Genomic DNA, 19,173 nt, shown 5'->3' with positions numbered 1-19,173 from the left:
GTTCCAAGATCTTACCACTTACTGGTTGGGGAATCTTAAGTCATTTCATTGCATCATCTGCAAAATGGATATAATGATACTGTTTTCTTTCCTGTATTTTTGAGTTTTACAGAATTAAAACACTTCAGGAGACACAGAAACTCTTATCCTCCAACTAGGTAAGTGCATCCAACTAGTATTTCTGTGGTGGTATTTACCATAGTTTCTGAGACTCTCACAGGCTGAATTAAAGCAAAATATCACTCAACTTTCACCTTATCCAGAAAGTTAATGAAATTCTGCATCTCCTTCAATACATGCAGGTAATCAGGATTCTCTTTTTTGATTCTCCACTTTCTATTTTATTTTTCTTGGTGTTTGTTCCTAATGTTGATGAAATGCTACATTATAGAAATACACAATTTTCTGGCTGCAGATATTATAAAGGGGGTGTCTAACCTAATTACTTCAGCTGTAATAATTTGTTATTGTGCACCTGATGTAACACCTCACACTGAAGCCAACTCTATAATCACATGGGGTTATTGGACAAAATCAGTGGCTTCTCCATCTGGGAGGCAGTCACAGGCTGCATGCCCTGCTGACTTCTTCAGAAGATTTATTCCATTAATTTTTCTGTACTTTGACTACAGATCTCCAAGGTGTACAGCTCAGTTTGACTGATCAAAGTAAAAGGTGGCAGCAATCTTTTTTCTTCAAAAAACCCCAAAGCCAGCATGCCAGACTATCACACTGTTGTAGAGAGAAGCATAAATAAAAGGGAAAAAAATATCTCAGGCAGTCAGCAGTGTGCCCTGTGAACATACATATGGCAATTGTGTCCATTCCAGGAGCAAGGGGACTCAGAGGGAGAAAAGGTGTCTCAGCAATTGGAACTGCACTTGCATGAGTAGCACAAGACAAAACACCTGAACCATCAGGAGTGGGATCTTCTAAAATCTGTTTCCAGAGCCAAAAATAGACAAGTCAGATGCCATTCAAACTCTTTTAATAAGAAACTTCAGTATAGGAGTGGGGTGTGATGATTGGAGTTTTGCATAATTCTGGATCTTCTGTACTTTTGGGTGTGCTTTACTTTTTTCTTCTGTTTAAAATCAGCATGGTTAACAATCATCAGACATTAATACTTTAGAAGTATTATTATCTAAAGAACATGCCCTTTTCAACTCTAATTTCATGATGCTCTTTATAGAGAGAAATAAACCACATTTGATGCCAGAATAATGCTGACTTTGGATGTGTTGTACTAGTGTCAAGGAGATGGAAAAAAAAAAGTATGTGATGGATCAGAAGGCACTTTTTCTGTGCTGTACCTGCACACATTTGTATTGCTTTCAGCAAGTTAGAATACTGCTCTATGGACTGGCATGTCTGTGAGAAAAAGAGTGGGATATGTGTTAATGTAATCATTCTAAATGTGAAGTGTTAATAAAATGTAGATATGCAGCATTTGGAGCTTCTATATATGGGCAAAATAGGCACTCGAACTATTGAACTGGAAGATAAAAGGCACTAGAAGGAAAATCAAAATAACCTCAGAGGTTTCATCCTGTAATGAAAACCTCCCTATTTAGTACCCAAGGGCTTGTAAAACTCTGCTTTGGCCTTGACAACAGAAGAGAAAGTGCTGCTCTGGTTTCATGAGTGCTTTCTGTGGGGCACTTAGGCTGACTACTGTATTTATGCTAAAAAATAGCTGCTGCTGCCTCCAAAGGTTGGAAAGAATTAGAAAGCACAGGATGAAGAAGGGCAAGATGCTGCATGATTTGTTTGTAAGTAATGCTGGCAGTGACATCACCATTAACAGGTTAATAAACTGAAATCTCTGTCCTATTTCTGTGTAAAAAATGGAGGAATTTGTCCAGGTTAGAGTAAAAGCTCTCACATCAGTTCTTCACTGCTTTGCTAATCCAACAGATAATGTAGTGAAACCAATTTAACTCAATGAGGTTTCTGCTGTTGGTACAGCAGAACACTTAAAACGATTGCTCTGATTTTAAATACTCAGAGCCATTAACTTCTGAGAGCATTTCACATCAGCAGGAAACAGCACCCCTGCATCTTTGTCTGTGAGGCAGAAGAGCCAACAAGAAGCTTATTGAAAGTAACTCAGATTATTTTCATTTTTAAAAAATCTGAAGCAACTCCCACGTGCCCTCTTTATTACAGCAACTTAAAACACTTGCCCTGGTTGAGAGCTTGTTTGATGTTATAATAATACTGTGTGCAATATAAGTTACAAACATATACAGATAATACTTCTTAATGAGAAATTATTATAAATTTGGCAATGAACATGTCTGTTTGGACAAACTTGATAGCTGAAATGAGAAAGGCACTGTCTCTTTCTGCCCTCATAGCTTGTGTTTTAAATATAATGAATTTGGAGATCTAAGCCCATCGTTACATAATGCATTAGGGACTTGTTCTCTCCTTGTACCAGTTTTATGTCAGGGCTATTCCTTTTGCTAAGTCCTGCACAGGAAAAACAAATCTGAGAAGACAGTCCAGCCCAGGCTGTCAGAAAATATAGCACCAACAGAACTAATCAGGTGCTCACTGTTCTGCAAAAAGACTGGTCAAAAAAAAAAAAAAAAAAAAAAGAAATCCAAATATTCCTCTTTTCTGAGGTATCCAAAACCTGTAGATTCACTCTAGATCAATAGATTTAAAACCAACCAGTGCACAGGACTCATTCCACTAAAGATCCCTCTAGCCTAGTGCCCCATCTCTACCTTTTGGTATCAAGTCTGCCATGGAGTTGCTGTGTGTGTGCATGATTTCCTGCAGCCACAAGGCTCAGGAGTTACAGGCATTGTTCTTTGTGTTCTCAAGTGAGGTAAAGACAGTCTGGATAAACACAGGTTACTGTGGAAAGCAATGGAAAGAGGATTCTGTAGGAACCAAAGTGAAAACTTGATCCTCAGGGTCAAGGGTTTTTCTGTTTAATTTTGTCACCATTTTCTCCCATCCTCTGAGATGCCAATTGCCTCTCTTCAGTGGCAGAAGCATCCACTTTATTCCATAGTTCTTTTCATTATTATCTTTCAGAAGATGGCTGCTTTCTAAAGGATTAGGACCAGGTTATGCAACAAGAAGCCCCCACTGCTTACAGTGGATCTGTGCTGGTGAACATATACAAAAGGAAAATGTTTCTAGAGAGACAAATTTTCAAAGTATTCTGAAAAAACCAAATACAGAAGCACAGAAATATGGTGGGGTTTTTTTTGTTTTTTTTTTTTTTCTCTTAAACATATGTAGCTTGGAATACCCATTGAATTCTTTATTCTCCTGGCTAATGTGGTGTCAACAAAAGTGAGTTAGCTTCTGGATGTTTCTGTTTTATGTAAGACAGACAAGCAAGGGAGGTGCTGACTTAAAATAGTCATGAAACATTATTCATTTTGTCTATTTTAACATGGGCTAGAGAAACACTAATAGTCAATCTAGCAAGAAAATCTGCAGAGAATTACCATGGTGATTTCTGATGTTATGTAGGATATATGCTTTACTCCAGTTTATGTTAAGCTATGTTAATGCTTTGCTTTATAATTTTACCCAAACTCAGTGGCATTTGGCCCAAATTCTTTCCCATGGTTATAATGTTTTCTCTGCCATTGATTTCAAATGAAACAATAGCTTGTCCCTTGCTTGGCAAAAGAGAGTAAGCCCTCTGCATGTCTGCACGTGCTGCTGGTTTGATCTGCTAAAGATGCTCTGTGGCCACACATTTTCACTCTAGAGTGACACACAACTGGCTACTCACCTGTCACATCCAGCTGAAGGTAGTTACTGTTTCTCTCCATTTCTCTGCTGCTCAGTTCACTCTGAAATCATCATTCCAATCCCTACTAACTCTCTATCCCTCAGAAGGCTGACAGGTCCTAATACAGCTGAAGATCTTAGTCACTAATGCAGATCACAAGAGCATACCTGCCTGCTCCTTCTACTGAGACAGAACTCCCCATTTTTAAAAAACAATTGTATTTCAGAACTGATTTTTATAATGATTCCTTCATTGAGCCATTTATGAGGGAAATTTCTTTTATGCAGTCAAAACACCCAGCAGCATCTTCACATCTCTCTCCCATCATTCATAGCCTGGATTCACAGCCTCACGTTTTTTGGATCTCTACTCATCTTTACAATACCAACTTGTGCAAGTGGCATGACATATTATGAATGGGTGAGCATTAGGAGACTCCTTTTTTTCTTTCTTCCTGCAGCAGCTGTTGCTGGCAGAATAACAATAGGTTAACATAAAGCACAAGCACTCAAAGAGATCTGTACATCAAAATGTGAAAAAAGAATGGTTGAGATTATTTGCAAAAGGAGGCTGAAGCTATTTGGATAAGTTCAAATGCTTTTCCATTAGACAAAGGCATCTAGCAGTAGACCAGAGACAAATGCACAGTGGAAACAATAAGCACAAGAGTTAAAATAGAATAAAATCCAGTATATACAATCAGTTTCAGATGCACTAGGTAGCTTCCAAAACCATGCATTACTTACAGTTTTGAGGCAGGATAAGTACAGATGTCAAGATAAGATCTGTTTCTTTGGCAGATGCTGACATCCAGCTTGAGAAAATTGGTCCCTCTGACCTAAAAACAAAGTAAAAAAACCCTGTACATTCCTTGATTTTTCTGCTGGATTTGTAGATATTTGTGCCAAAGTACACAAGTACTTCATCTGTGATATCAAATTAGTTTTAAAGTATCCACCACACTAAGTAACTTTTCCATCCAGAAATACTCTCATTTCTTCCTTACTGTAGTGTTTAAAATGGTTTTTGACAATCAGTTGTTTCTTTTGAGTGGTGCATGTAGACAAAGTACTCTGAGAGATTTTAGAATACTATTCCTTTAACTGAAAAGGTTAAAAGGCACTACTTTATTCATGTGAAGCCTGGGATAAATTATTTTGGTTTTTTATTTTGTGGATTCAGGGAGGTATTTACATGCTTCATTTTTTTAAACATGCAGTAGAAATTGCTCTCTTGAATAATGGCCCAAATCAGCAAGGAATGCCTGACCCTACAGCATAGTTTTCCTTTGCAACCACAGCCTTTTCTTTCAAGACACCAACTAAAAAGGGAGATCAGGAAGCTTACTACATTCTTGTAACAGGCATAAAAGCAGTTGTACTGTGTAGTCCAAGGGTTTCCAAACCCACTAAGTAGCAAATGCTTTTTAGAATCTTAAAAAAGGAAAATACAGCTAGAACAACCTTGCACTGAAGTGAGATTAATAGGCATTAATACAAGTATCTGAGGCCTGAAGCAGTACTTGAGATTAATTCCATCATTAACCCAAAATCATTTTTCCCTTTAAATTCGTTTTTAAAGAACAATTCTTAGCAGCCTGTAGCATTAAAATAAAGACCAATCTCTTTTAAGTATCGTCCATACAGTTCTGTTTCTCATTTGCTGGGAATATCTTGCCACCTGCTGGAAACGTGCAGAGGTTCACACTCAAACAGGCTTCAGAGTTACTGGCAGTGATAGCACAAGGAAATGCTGAAGGAGACATTCAGTTGGGAAACAAACACTCTGGATGTTCACACCAGCCTTGTAATGCAAGAAAACACAAACCAACTCTAAGACTTCTAAAATAAGAGCTTTACTACTAAGAGAGCAACTACAAAATACCTCCCCAAGACGTACAAATATTATCGAGATTTTTGTTAAGCACTGAAAATCTTCCTAATCTTTTGTCCTCACTAAGTTGTGCTAAAAAAAATGAACAGCAGTAAACCACACAAACCCTCACAGTTCTGAAGGGCTGCACTACTTTTATCTGACAATCCAACAACTCAGAGCTGAAGTCACCTAATTGATGTGACAGGGAGATCAAAGTCTAGCTTGCCCTGGAAGAATTATGTTTGTAGATGTACCTTACATAATGTTCTCCATTTTAAGCAGAGAAAATCTGGAACACATGAAGATTTAAGGGCCCATTTTGAGGCCATATTGTTATTTCCCACCCAGATAAAATTAAGAGTGGATACACTAAGAATTCAGATTAAAGACTGGTAAATGAAACCATCTGGTACATTTCCTTGGTGTCAGAGAAAACATCTACCCAAATGGGAATAAATGTTGGTAGTTTACTGCTACTTAAACTGGTGTTAACTATTGCTTACTTGTATTTTGGAAGACTGTAGAAACACCAAAAGAAGGCTCAGGGCTTCACTGATTCCAACTCACCCACACACACACACCTGTAAAGATACTGTGGATTGATAAGTGGTGTCTAAAAGGAACTTGTTGTAGCTGTGCACAACTTAATAGCAGAACACTAAGGGCTGATACTGTCATCCATTTTCAAAATACAGGCTATGACTGCTCAGCTCCAGGTAGTAAAAAACCAGCAGTTGTGACACCTTGGATTGGTTTATTTTTCAAGTTTGGTGGGTTACTGTTCCCCAGTGGCAGATAAACAGATACAAAAGTAGAAACAGAAAAACAAATAGAAAATAAAAGCTCCAAGGCACATCTTTTGCCTGGATAGCTTATCTGCTTGGAAAATCGGTTTAAGATAGAGGGAAAATAGCTGTCTGGCCAGTATAAATGGCATTTCCACTAGGGGACTCTCTGAGTTAACTATCCCACACCTTCATCTGAAGCACAGGCGAAGTCCCCATCTCCTTTTCACAGGATCCGGCTTTGCTTCGATCACAGTTCGAAATCAGAAGATCAAACTATGGATAGGAAATCCCCACAACTTTATAAAGCTGATGTCATTAACCATTTCATAGACTTGCTTTTGTGAAATTCTGGTTAATTCAACAACACTGCTACAATGTGTTTCACTGTTTTTCTCTTTCCCCTCTGGTCTGGCCACTCAGCAGTCTAATTTTCTTTATCTTTGTTATTTCTTCTTTATTATTTTGGCCGCGGTTTTCCCGCTTCAACAGTTTTGAAGGAAACTTCTTAAGGTTTGACGCTGTATTTACACTCAGGGGAAACTCCTGTGGAGCCGAGTTTTCCGAGGCAGCAGCTCTGACAGGCATCCAGCCCATCGGGCCGGGGGGGTCACTGTCAGGGAATTTATTTTTCAGGGTGAGCTTTTATTTCTGGCTTGTTTGAGGGGGGAGCTTTTTTTGGCGGGACAGCCCATGAACCACCAAGGGGCAGACACCCCCCTTTCTCTCTCAGGCCTCCCCGCTGCCTCTCCAGGACTCCGCTCCGCCCCTCTCCTCAGCACCGCCCCGGCCCGGCCCTGAGGCGGCTCCGCGCCCGCCGCTGCCACCCCACCGAGGCCACCTGGGGGAACCGGAGGCCTGGGCCGTGGGGACATCTCGCTGCCTCTCCAGAGGGCTCGGGGAGGCGGCAGCTGCCGGTCCCCTCATCGCGGTAACGGCCGCACCGCCTCCCGCTCCCCTCAGGCCTGGGGCCTCCTCCGGACACGGCGCTGCGCGGGGACGGGAAAGCACCGAGACCCCCGGCGGGGACCCGGATCGCGGCCGGCAGCGGCCTCGGCAGGGCGGGGAGAGGGTGGCCCTGTCCCTGTGGCCCTGTCCCCCTGTGGCCCTGTCCCTGTGTCCCCCTGTGTCCCCCTGTCCCTGTCGCCGTCCCTGCCCTCCGCACCTGTCACCTCAGCCGCCTCCCTGAGGGGAGCAGCGCGCTTGCCGCCTCCTCCTCTGATTGGCTGCAGGTGTTCTCCTACCTTGTCCTCCCTCGCTTTTGATTGGTTGAGACGCTCCTACTCCCCAGGTAACGGTTCCCGGCCTGCGATTGGTCGTGGGTGGGCGGGATCCTTTTGGGGATTGGCTCCAGGTGAGTCGGGGCTTGCTATTGGCTGACAGGTAGCGTAGGAGCTGTTCTATTGGCTGCCGGCGCTAACCTTCTTAGTCCGCCATGTTCGGCGCGGTGGCGCCGTTGCCAATAGCGCTGTGGGCAGCGGGGCGGTGAGGAGGGGCGGTGGGGCCGGGGCTGAGGGGAAACCGGCGGCTCTTGTCGCCCCGCGACGCTTTTCCCGCCGCCGTTCTTCTCTGGGGAGCCGCCGGCAGGGACTCCCAGTCCCACCCTAAACTTTCTCCCTGGACTTTGAGCAACTTGAGGCCGTGGGGGTGCAGCCCAGCACCGCCGGGACGCGGGCCCCGGGCAGGGAGCGTTCCCTTCAGCTCTGAGGCGTCTCCTGCGCTCGGCGGGAAGCGGGACCGGGGGGGCCTCGTCTGGGAGCTCCCTCGGCGGAGCAGGTAGGGGTCAGTCCCGGGGGGGGGAGGCTGGGGTGACCCCGCTGTCCCGGCATGGGGACCCGGTCCCGCTGGCATTGTCACCTCCCCGTCCCTCCCCTGGTGCTCTGCAGCTCCGGAGGGACAGAGAGGGTCAGTGGGGTCGGTCCCTGAGGGGCTGCGCGTTCCTCAGAACCCCTGAGGAGAGAAAGGGTCGGGGATTAGAGAGAAAGGGTCCCGGGGTGTCTGCCCGGTACCTGTGGCCCGGGTGAGGGGCTCCCCGAGGCTTCGGGGGTGCTCTGGTACCCCACACACAGGGGTAGCAGCCTTCCATGTGAGTTAAAACTATTCTGGGTTAAAATACGCTTTGGAAGAACAGAGGCAGAAGCTGTGTTGATAAATAAGTAAAGATTTCGTTGGAATATTTTTGGCCAAGAGGGAACTGTTGGATGTTTCATTAAAAAACTAAAATGCTTGGGAGGCTGCTGTAAAACTAAATTGTACAAGAGTGTTTTGAACAGATCTCATTTAATTTCTGTGCAGGTCAATGATCTTGTGTGTTTTCCCTTTGATTTCTTGTTGCTCTATGTAAAGCTATTTGCATTTATAAAATTTGACACAACTTGTTTGTTTAGTAGAGTGTGTGCATACTCATCTGTATTCTGGTTTTCTTTCTGTGCAGCTGGATTGAAAATCATCTGGAGGAGCAACACTTATTTCACATCTAAAGCTGCTCGCCTCAGAACTAAATGAGCTATCTGTTGTGAATGAACTTATTTCTATATATTTGTAATTTAATTTAGACTGCAAAATACAGACCATGCCTAGCAGAATGGGCTCAAAAATTGATTTGAACAAAGACTTCATCAGAGTAAAAACACACTATAGTGGGTAAGTCAGCATATTTTCTCCTGTATATTGTGTCCTGTCTTAGTTTTGAAGCATATTGAGCAGGAGTTCATCCTCTGACCTGGTGATAGAGTAACCAGGGCGTTGGTGGAGTTATAATTAATGTCAGAGGAGGCAGGTAACTTCTGGGATATCATCCAGACTCCTGCAGCATGCTGGTGGTGAAAAAGACTTGATAGTTTATTCTTTTCTTGAAAGGGATGAAAATGTGCAAGACCAGGATACAGTTATTCTGGGCTGATGGGTTATTGTTTTCTGTGTGTTACAAGTGTTTGTGGTCACAGACAGGTGAATAGCAGAAATGAGGGAATTCTGCTTAGATAGCAAGTTATTAGTAAATGAACTTGTGCAAGTTGCTTGAAAACTAAGTGATTTTAAGAATAGACATTCTTTGTTGTCCTGTTGTGAATCAGTGCTAGAAGTAAGCTCTTTTTGTAGTTTACTCTTTAATTTTTAGTTATTGGTGTTTTAAAATATCCAAACTGCTACTGTAGTTTCTCCTGCAACACTATATTAAGCAATTTCCATGAGTTCTGAAGTCTTTTAATATTTCTTTCAGCTTCAGAATTAAGGCCAAGCTCATTCAGGTAGCTGCTAAAAATGAAATAATATAGTACAATATATCAGTTTGAAATCCCAGTTAAAAGTCTAAGCATGAGGAAGTTCTGAAACACGTGGGTGTTGAGTCTATCACTGTGGACTCCCACTATCTCAGGTATTCATGTTTCTGGGTGTGACAGAGTTCCTAACATAGCATAGTATAAATAACTGCACAAGTGGATTGCAAAAGGTGGTAAACCTGTGTAATTCTCATTTTGTTGTTGCAGGAACTTAGTTTATTTGGTTTATACCTGGCTACTTGAAATCACTTCATTAAAATTAGATCAGTGTTGCAGTATTGTTTGCTTTATGCTACCTTGGTTCTAACCAGGGACACTTTTAATCTATAAATGTTAATGAGTGCTGTAAGTGCCCAGGGTAACTTCCAGGTCACAACTCCCCACATTACTTTGTAGTGACCAGTTTCAGTCCCTCACAACATAAGTGTCCTCTGGTATTCTGTGTTTAACAATGAATAATTTTCATCAATCTGTGCCCTGATTGCCTAATATGACTATACAAATATCACAATTAGACACAGGACATCTCAAAGGAACATGGATGTATCATTGAGATAATAATTTGAATAAATCTCAATATTTGCACCTGCCATACATGCTACTTACCATGACCATTAATTTGTGTTTTGTCCCATGTGAAGTTTATTAATTTTCATGTAGAATGTCAGTGCCATCTGTTATAATAATTTTAACAATTTAAGGCTGATTAGTATTTGTCAGCTTTAGTTAGAGTTTGTAGTTGCATGGTAGAGTATTGTCTTGGTGTGTAATTTCAGTTTTAGAACATTATTTAGATATTTGTGAAACCTTGGTTGTCCAGAGCTACCACAGGTCTCTAGCTACCTGATTTCACCAGTTGCTTGATGTGGCAGTTCATTAAGTAATGAGCTGCTCTTGTTAGCAACCTTCTCTTGGTGCACCAGACCTCAAACACTTCTTTGAAAACTGGTTTGGTGTCTTACTTTCTTAAGTGCCTAAAATAGGACTTTTTTTGACAGGGGGATGTTCTTGAACTCGACCTCACCTGACAGATCTCAGTACTGTACAGTAATGTGCTTTAGGAGTTGGCAGTTAGAGTGTGTTTCTTTTTCCATTGTTGTCATGAAGAATTAAGCTGCTGTTCTTTGAGAATTTTACCAGCTTAGATCAAAGGTACACTTGAAAAGGTAGCAGTGCTTTTAATCAGATCCTGAAGCTTAGTGCACTTTAAAATGATTGTTTCAGAGCTTTGCTTGCTGTCATTTTTCTCAGCAAAGGCAAAATACAAAGTTATTAGTGCATATAATTTAAAATGGAGGTCTTAAAATTTAAGGTTCTTAGTTCTGTGTAGTACTTTTCAGCTTCTGCTTGGAAGATGCTATATTAAATTCTTTGCCTGCTTACATGTTTTCAAAAATGACTTGTCACAGAGTGTGAAGGTAGGAAAACTACCTCGTTGATGTTGGGAAGCTTCTGGTATTCTTACTCTATGAAACTAAGAGGAGAAAGAAAGAATTGCATATGCAAGTGGCCATCAACTACAAAACTGTTTCCTCATTATCTCCAAAATGTTTTGAAAGCACTGAGATGAGTTTAAATAGCTCTCTGACTTCCTGCACTCGTTTTTTCAGTTGGTATCCTTGAGTCTGTAATTAGATAAACACTTAACAAACAGAAGAAAGTCCAGGCCTCTATTGTTGCTTTGCCTTATCTTTTTATCTTTTTTTTTAATCTTTGCCCTGCTTTGACAGCATTGTGTGGGCTTCAGTTTTATCAAGTTATTCTCACAAGTGCCTGAGTGAACTGTGTGGCTTACACTAGCAGACTGCAATGTTGGCTTCTCAAAACACTCAAAAGGTAGAAAACAAGAATGCAGAACCTGAGTTAAGATTGGTTTTTTTTCTGATTGCTCTTGTGATGATATCTTTTGAGAATTCACCTAATCAGAGTTTGCTTTCTGAGTGTGATGGATATGAGGAAAACTTGCTTTTTAAAAGCATCTTGCAGTAATTGAGAACTGATTTGTCTCCTGATGTGAAGAAATAACTGGATAAAATTCTTACAAAATTATGGTTCTTGACAACACTTGAAAAGCTGACAGCTGTACCAAGGGAACTTGACTTGCCCAATTAAACATGCATGAAAGATCATTAACATAGTTAATTCCTCCCTACTGAAATCTTTTAAAGAAGTTAAGCACTGAGATGCAATTCTTTTGGCTTCTGGCAACTACTTTACATTGGTGGGAACATTGCTATGAGAAGGCTGATTCCATAAGCATTGTTCTGCAGGTCAGAGTCCATAGGTGGAATTGTGAGAATGTCCAGGCTAAGGCAGGCATTTTCTGACAGAAGTTTCTGATTTCATCTCATGCAGGGACATCCTGATAACAAACTTGGATGCATCCATGAGCTATGATGAACTTTGTGATGAAGTCCACGAGATGTGTAATTTACAACAGGAGCAGCCCATTACCCTCAAGTGGATTGATGATGAAGGTATTGAACTGAGACACACCTTGGGCTTTGGTGGGCTTGGTGTTCACTGAGGTGCTGTTTCTGTACACCAGGGTACATCACCCTGTCCTGTGAGCAGGCAGCTTGGAGAAATGAGCCTCAAAACTTCAACATTGTACTGTGCTTGAATTAATTTCCACAGAAGTGAAGGCTTTGCCAAACTTTATTTTCTTGCTGTTCCATCCTTGTATGCTTCAGAGGTGTGTGGAGGGGAGAGTGGGTGTTCCCCAGAGGTTGTGAGTGACACCTTCACTCCTTTGCTTGTTTTCAGAGTTGTGATGTAGTGCAGTTTACGTGCACCTGGTTAAGTGGATTTATGGATTAATTACCTAGTTTTAACTAAAATAACCCTCACAAGGTAATGCTAATAATGTGAGCACAAGCAGACAGCAAGAAAATGGTGGAGCTGACATTTCTCCTACACCTGAATATGAACTGTCAGCCATGTTGCAGGGGACAAACAATGATCAGATCTGACAAGTCTGTCAAAAATACACAGAATTATCACAAATAGCATGTGGAATATATATTTGCATCTGCTTTTTAATGATGAATCTCATCCCCAGTGCAGGTTGTTTTTTGGATAATAGATAATGATAGTATGAAGCCATCATGACTAGAAAATTTACTTTTGAATCACTGTGTCATAAAATGTGAAACCAAAATTTTCAAGTCACGAAGTGCGTTCAGTCACATAGTTCTTGCTAAAAATAATTTGAATTATTTTGAGAGGTAAGATTTGGTACCATTAATAAAAATGCTTTAGAATTTTAACCTTTAAAAAGTTCTCTCTTTGTGCATGTTTTGGTTATGGTTAAAAATATGGTTATAAATACACATACTGGGGGCTTGAGCTTAAAAGGAGTTTAATGATGATGGGATGTGCTGTCACAAAAGTTGAGACCACTGATCTAGAGTCTATTGTGGGCTTTTAAAACAGTATTTCTCTCTACCAGAGAGGTTTTCCTGTATAGTTCTTTGTAAAAAGTGTAAATTAATTTTGATTTAAATGTAAATTTTCAGGTTACTAGGAAGTGATCTTGCTTTTTTTCTGCCATGTGTTAAAAACCTTTGAGCGTATCTATTTACTTGTGGGTTTTTTTGTCTCCTTGCAAACCAATATGTATTTCTGTCAGCTTTAGTAAAATTAGGAGGAAAACAAATGGTATTTAAATATTTTGGTTTTGATCAAGATGACAGCTTAATATCACATGATTGAATGAAAAGCAGTTCTGGAAACTGGTATGTTTCTTACTGAGCAGTTGAATTTCTTCACTTAATTCTTCAGTCATAACTTGATGTATTGTGGTTTTTTTAGGTGACCCATGTACCATCTCATCTCAGATGGAGCTGGAAGAAGCTTTTCGTTTGTATTGTCAGAACAGAGATGAGGGGCTGATTATTCATGGCAAGTATTACACAGCCCAAAGACCTCCCTGCACATGTTGATAATCCTCACAGCTACTTCAGTGAGAGATGGGAACAAGTCCCTTGCCTGTTTAATAATGTTCTTTATGCAGCTGATGCCCTATAGTTGGGTGTAAGAAGGAAGTGTTCCTTGGGGCAAGAGCTCAAACTAGGTTTTGAGGGGGCTTCAGGGTCTAAGCTGCACAGACTTGTTAATGCTGTAGATAAGTGTAAGATCTTATAGATAGGTGTAAAATCTTGTAGATAAGTGTAAGATCTTGCCAGCATGGACCCAAACTTTGATTCATCATTTCTCACACGTAGTTATTTAAAGGCTACCAGAAGCTGTATTTGTGTGAATGTATTCAAGAATCATGGAAAAATACTACTGAGATTCTTTTCATTTAAATCTTTTTTTGTTTGTTTTGTTTTGTTTTTAGTTTTCCCGAGTATTCCAGAGAAACCTGGCATGCCTTGTCCAGGAGAAGATAGTGAGTACCAAATTGTTATCAAATTTTACCTTAGTTTTTTAGTGACATGGAAAAGACATAGTCCAAAATTTTCATAAGCTACTGCTATGTACATCTGTGTCTGCCTTGTGGTTTCTTAATAGAGCATAAAATGTTTTGTATTTTATCAGAGAAATTGTATAAATTGACATTGTGGTGCTGGTTTTAAGTTTCTAAAGATTGGTACTGGTTTTCTGTGCTTGATATACCAGGAGGAAAAGACAGTTGTATTTTAGATGTGTATTTGAATATCACCTATCTATTTTCCAAAAAACAACCCCAAATAGAATTGTTTGCTCTTGTTTCTCAAAACACAACACAAACTAATGTGGAATACTGTGAGGAAAAGTAAACTAACTGGAGAAGAGAAAAGGCTGTTGCTTAAAGGGGTTTCTGTGCACATTACATGGTATAATGAAGTTCACTGCAATTTAATGATCTCATTAAAAGTCTATTTTAGTACAGAAGTTTCATACTAATTTGTTAGATGTTTTAGTTATCTTGTGCCATGAGATGAACTGCAGAAGCTCATAGATTAGTGTGGCTCAGCTGACCTGGTTATTCTGTCTTTAGGGTATTTCTCTCTACATGGTTTTACAGGTCATGTTGATTAATACTTGGGGTGCTTAAAAATCCTGTTTAGTAGGGTGTGCTCAGAAAGTGATTTGTGGTCATGTTTCTCCTAATTTAGTGAATTAAATGCATATTGTCTCTTTGCATCCATGGGGCCTGCATGGAAATCTCTTGGTGTGGCCTATTTGTAACTATTTTAAAATAGTTTTGAACAGACCAGTTAATTTGTATTGGTGCTACTTCAGCATCAGCACATGGGTTCAGTGTTACTGCTTGTTAGCAGAGGCACACAACAAACATCTACATTTCATTTAGACTGCATAGAAATGTTTTTGATGGTGGAGATAAGTTATTTAAAGGACTGTTGATTTCAAAAGGACTTAAATGTTGTCCTTTGTTCAGAAAATACTCAATATATTTCAAATTAGTGTTCTATATTATGTGGCTTTTTCACTGTGGGTATATTCATAGAAGTCCTTTTAAAACCCCAAAATATTATATATGCATGTAGAGTACCATGCTTGCAGTAGGAATGAGCTTATGAGTTTAACTTCTGTTAATTTCCGGAAACAAAGTTAAAAACTTCTGTTAATTTCCAGTTAACTGTTTATTTGCAGCACTTTTTACCTTCAGCAGGAGAGGTGACCCCTCCTGCAGGCTGGGGTGGCAGTGCTGATCCCTGTGTGAGCTGGGGGGATTTCTGTAACCTCTTGCATCTCCTCCCAGCCTCTGAGTGTGACCTCTGAGGCCTTTCTTGCATCTCTTGGCCTGGAGCTACTTTATCTCAGTCTTTCTTGAGGAAGATGGCAGACTTTTAGACCAGTCTTTTGTATCAGATAGCAGGATTTTTCTATTTTTCATAGCTGATTCTTCTGGGTTTGGTACTGGACGGGGCTGTTTCTGAGCCGTTTAAGTGTGCATTTCTCTCCTGTGCTTGCAAGCCTCTGGGTGCACTGGTACCACGTGTGGTGCCTGCCTGGCAGCTTGATAACTTAGTTATTACAGTCTCTGCTTATTTACCCTGGCAGCTCTTGGTCTGGTTTCTCACTCTGGCTGCTGCAGTGCACTGGATAACAAAGCCTGTTCGGCTGAACGGTTCCTATCGATCTGTAGGACCTCCCTAGTGGAATTGCTGCTTTTATCAGAGAAATACTTGTTTTTGTGACATCAGCTCCTTGCCATCCATGCCGTGTTTTAGTTTGTGCCTCAGCTGCTGGCTACAGCCTCTCAAGGGAGCCAGTACCACCCGTGCCTGGCTACATGAGCAGAGATGTGAAAGGGAGAGACGGGGGTAACCAGTCTTCCATTAAATATTTGCTCTTAATGTTCGAGCTGATCCTGCCTATTGTCCTTGGTATCTAATGGTATTCACACAGCAGCAGCAGTGGAATAAAGGGAAAATGTTGCATTTCATACCTGCTACCTTGTAAAGCGTAAAGAATTACAAGCTGAAGAAGCTAAAGCATAAAAGCCAGTGAGTAATGCATGCTTTTTTCTGTAGATTGTGTCTCATCGTTGTGATTGCTGCTGGGAATTGAGGCTGTTGATGCAGTGTGTGTGTACGTGTGGTGCAGTAGATAATAGAACTCAGCATTTTGGTTATGATACAGTTGCTTTGCCTGCCACCCTCCTTTGCAGCCATAGATTGTTACAAATGCAGAGATTCCTGCTGCCTCTGTGGGTAGGGATGTGGCTGAGAGACCTCTCAGAAATGCTGATAAAATTGTGTTGAAAGGACTCTTGGGGAATGTATTTTAGGAGGGAAAGAACAGAAGAGTGAGTGGTGATGCTGCTGCTGCTGCTAATAAGGGAGATTAATGAAAGAAATGTATCCAAAAACCCCTGACGGTATGTGTTTAAGGCCTGTTTATTGTAAGATTGCTGATGGCAAGATTAACTGTTTAGAAGCATCATTTTTCTAAGGCCTTTTTGTTGGATTGTGTCTGAATTGTCTTTGGGTTTTTAAATCGTGAAATACTTGTCTTGAATTAAGGCTTACTTAGTTTCTGGTATTGTCAGAATGAACTGTGCTAATAGGCTTTGCATTTTTATATCTGAACAAGCAAAGATGTATATTTAATGTTAAAATTTGTCTTGGATTTGGGCAGCAAATGCTAGCAAATGTTAGGGCTGTTTCACTGTTTGCTTCGTAAAATAGAAGAAAATTTCACAAAATGAATATATTTGTAGTGTGTAAGTACTTATGGCATTAGCATGGCATACTAATATTTAATATTTCTGGCTGCTTTTGCTGCCTTGTTTTTTTTGGTAATGATTACACTGTGTTGTGGATGTCTCTTATGCTCTTTGTTTATCTGCTCAGTATTTTAGCAATAAGTGTTTGGACTTAATTTTTCCCCCAAGCCATCTTTCTTGACAATTTTATCTTAGGGCTGAGTAAAGGTATCTTACTAACCTGATAATTGTTGTGAGCTGATATATTTTAGGTATAGATATTTGGGTGTGCTTTATGTTCTGCCTGGTACTACAAAACAGCTCAAAAAGGCTTCTTGCTGTAGTAGTGTGGCCTGTAGATATTTTTCTAGCTCATAAGGCAGGTTTTTTCCCTTCATTTGTTACTGTATTGGCAGCAGTGATTAGGTTATTCAGAGCACGTGAACCAATTTCATCCCCCAATGAAGAAAGGAACTATTGCCACCATAGAGACTATTCTAAAGACATAGATTGGATTGCACTGGATAATTAGGCAATTTTGAAACTGCTAGTAACCCTCTCCCTGGTCTCCAGTAATTGAACAGACAGAGGGAAAAATGTGAGATACATTATTGCTTAGGAATTAGCTGTGTCATAGTTTCTCAAGAATACCTGAAATCTCTTCATCTGTCCTGTGAGCCACATTTCTTCAAACATGGCATATTTGAAAAATCACATGCAGATGATGAGACAGAGAAAGTTACTGATAACAGAACTGTAGTTAAATGTCTGTTTTGCTTATAATAATGTAATGGTTTTAATTCTAAAATAATTCCAAGGTTTTTCTGAGCTGTGAAACACCAATAAAGAACAAAGAAGTAGGCCTCCCTTTTGATAATTGTGGTGTGAAATTATAAAGCACAAATCTGATTATGGGGCTTGATTTTTTTGTCCCTTACTTTAAAATATTGATGCCTTAGCAGATGTTCGTATACCAGTTTGTAAACTAAACCAAAAACACAGTGGAATGTATCTGAGCTACTTTTTAAGATGTCATAACAACCAGTGGTTTTATTTTTTTATTTATTCTACCACCCACCTCCACCCCCTCTCTGTCCTAGGTATTGCTCTGAAGGGAGTATAATCATGCAGGGAAGATCTAACCTGGTTTTAGAAAACTTCTCCTGACTGTAGTGTCTAGCTGCATCCCCCTGTGTTACCTCTCGTACTTCCAATCTGTATTCTTCTTTTAAGTTGGTAAAAGGCCTTTAGGGTAACTAAGTTGGCAAGAAGCTGGTGCAGCTTTTTGTGTTATTTGTTGGAATTGGTGGATGTCTGAGCCTGTTAAACCCCAGCTAGTTCTGTTTCAGTAGCTTGGAAGAGCTATTTAGTGTGTAACCTCTTAAATGATATGGTCAAGGTTAATGATATATTATTATACTTGGGTTCTGTGTAATACTTTTTAAAATTAGTTGCTCTATGCAAGTTATGGCTTTGAATGTTTGACTGAGCCACATAAATAGCAGCAGAGGCCTGCAGGGCCTCAACATTTTGCTTGGATTTTTGAGGTGCTGCGTGAGAAACCAGGTATTTTGTGAGAGATTTCAGGAGCTGCTAATTTGAAATGGAAAGTTCAGAAGTGAAGCCTTGTATGACAAGGCAGTGACAGCAGCTGCCAGGCCACTGAATCTCCTGAAGCAACAGAGCAGCTCATTTCAGGCATGCTGAGAGGGTGGTTTTCAGAGTCCTGATCACCCTTGTCACTGCAAGAGTTAAGTGTTGAACAGACTGTGCAGTTCTGTCCTCAAACCACAGGGGGAAGGTAGTGACTTGGGTAGTGGAAAACTGAAAAGCTGAGATTTTCAATATTGACTAGAAAGCACCTCATTTGTGATTCTGAACTTCTGTGACTAATTCTTCTGCATCTGTAAGTGCTTGTGCCTGGATTCTTAGCTAGGGAAATACTTCAGAAGGAGCTGTGTGAAGGCAAAACTTGAAGGCTTTGCTGTGGTCCTCTTTCCTACTGCAGTAGTAGGCTCATTCTGGTAATAGTGATGCTGTTATATGCTGCTTCCAATACTTTAACCTCTCTAAAGCTGTGTTTTCCAGTGAAGTAAGGACCCTGAGTGTGGCACAGGACTCTCCCTGTTTTTTAGATTCTCATCTCTGATAAAAACTATTCTTACCTGCAAGGCTTGGAAAGAAAGGAAACCCCCAGGCAGGCAGTGATAAAATTGATATTGTAGAGCCTGAAACCTTCCATCCAGGATTGGAACTGATTCATTTCAAGGTGCAATCATTGTTTTGAACAGCAGCACTGCAAGCTAT

At 40.5% G+C, this 19,173-nt stretch overlaps 2 protein-coding genes across 4 annotated transcripts in view; one reads left to right on the top strand and one right to left on the bottom strand.

The window, feature by feature from the left end:
• The window catches only part of CFAP74 (cilia and flagella associated protein 74), a 60,157-nt gene extending 55,548 nt beyond the window's left edge, over positions 1 to 4,609 (bottom strand). The window contains exon 1 of one of the 2 annotated variants that reach the window (XM_071767023.1): positions 4,513 to 4,609. The gene's annotated coding sequence lies outside the window, so the exon portion shown is untranslated. The remainder of the gene's footprint in view (positions 1 to 4,512) is intronic. The other variant, XM_071767025.1, reaches the window with a different exon arrangement.
• Positions 4,610 to 7,890: 3,281 nt separating this feature from the next.
• PRKCZ (protein kinase C zeta) overlaps positions 7,891 to 19,173 on the top strand; it is a 38,671-nt gene continuing 27,388 nt past the window's right edge. Inside the window, exons 1-5 of one of the 2 annotated variants that reach the window (XM_071767381.1) lie at positions 7,891 to 8,202; positions 8,861 to 9,069; positions 12,063 to 12,184; positions 13,521 to 13,610; positions 14,050 to 14,100. In XM_071767381.1, coding sequence (XP_071623482.1) covers positions 8,999 to 9,069; positions 12,063 to 12,184; positions 13,521 to 13,610; positions 14,050 to 14,100 — 334 coding nt within the window. In that variant the 5' untranslated portion in view covers positions 7,891 to 8,202; positions 8,861 to 8,998. Of the gene's footprint in view, positions 8,203 to 8,860; positions 9,070 to 12,062; positions 12,185 to 13,520; positions 13,611 to 14,049; positions 14,101 to 15,907; positions 16,166 to 19,173 lie in introns of those variants that run through there. The other variant, XM_071767382.1, reaches the window with a different exon arrangement.

Source organism: Heliangelus exortis, chromosome 23, assembly GCF_036169615.1.
Source record: "Heliangelus exortis chromosome 23, bHelExo1.hap1, whole genome shotgun sequence".
NCBI lineage: Eukaryota > Metazoa > Chordata > Aves > Apodiformes > Trochilidae > Heliangelus > Heliangelus exortis.
The sequence above is the reverse complement of the archived record's forward strand: the minus strand, read 5'-3'. Positions and strand labels throughout refer to the sequence as shown.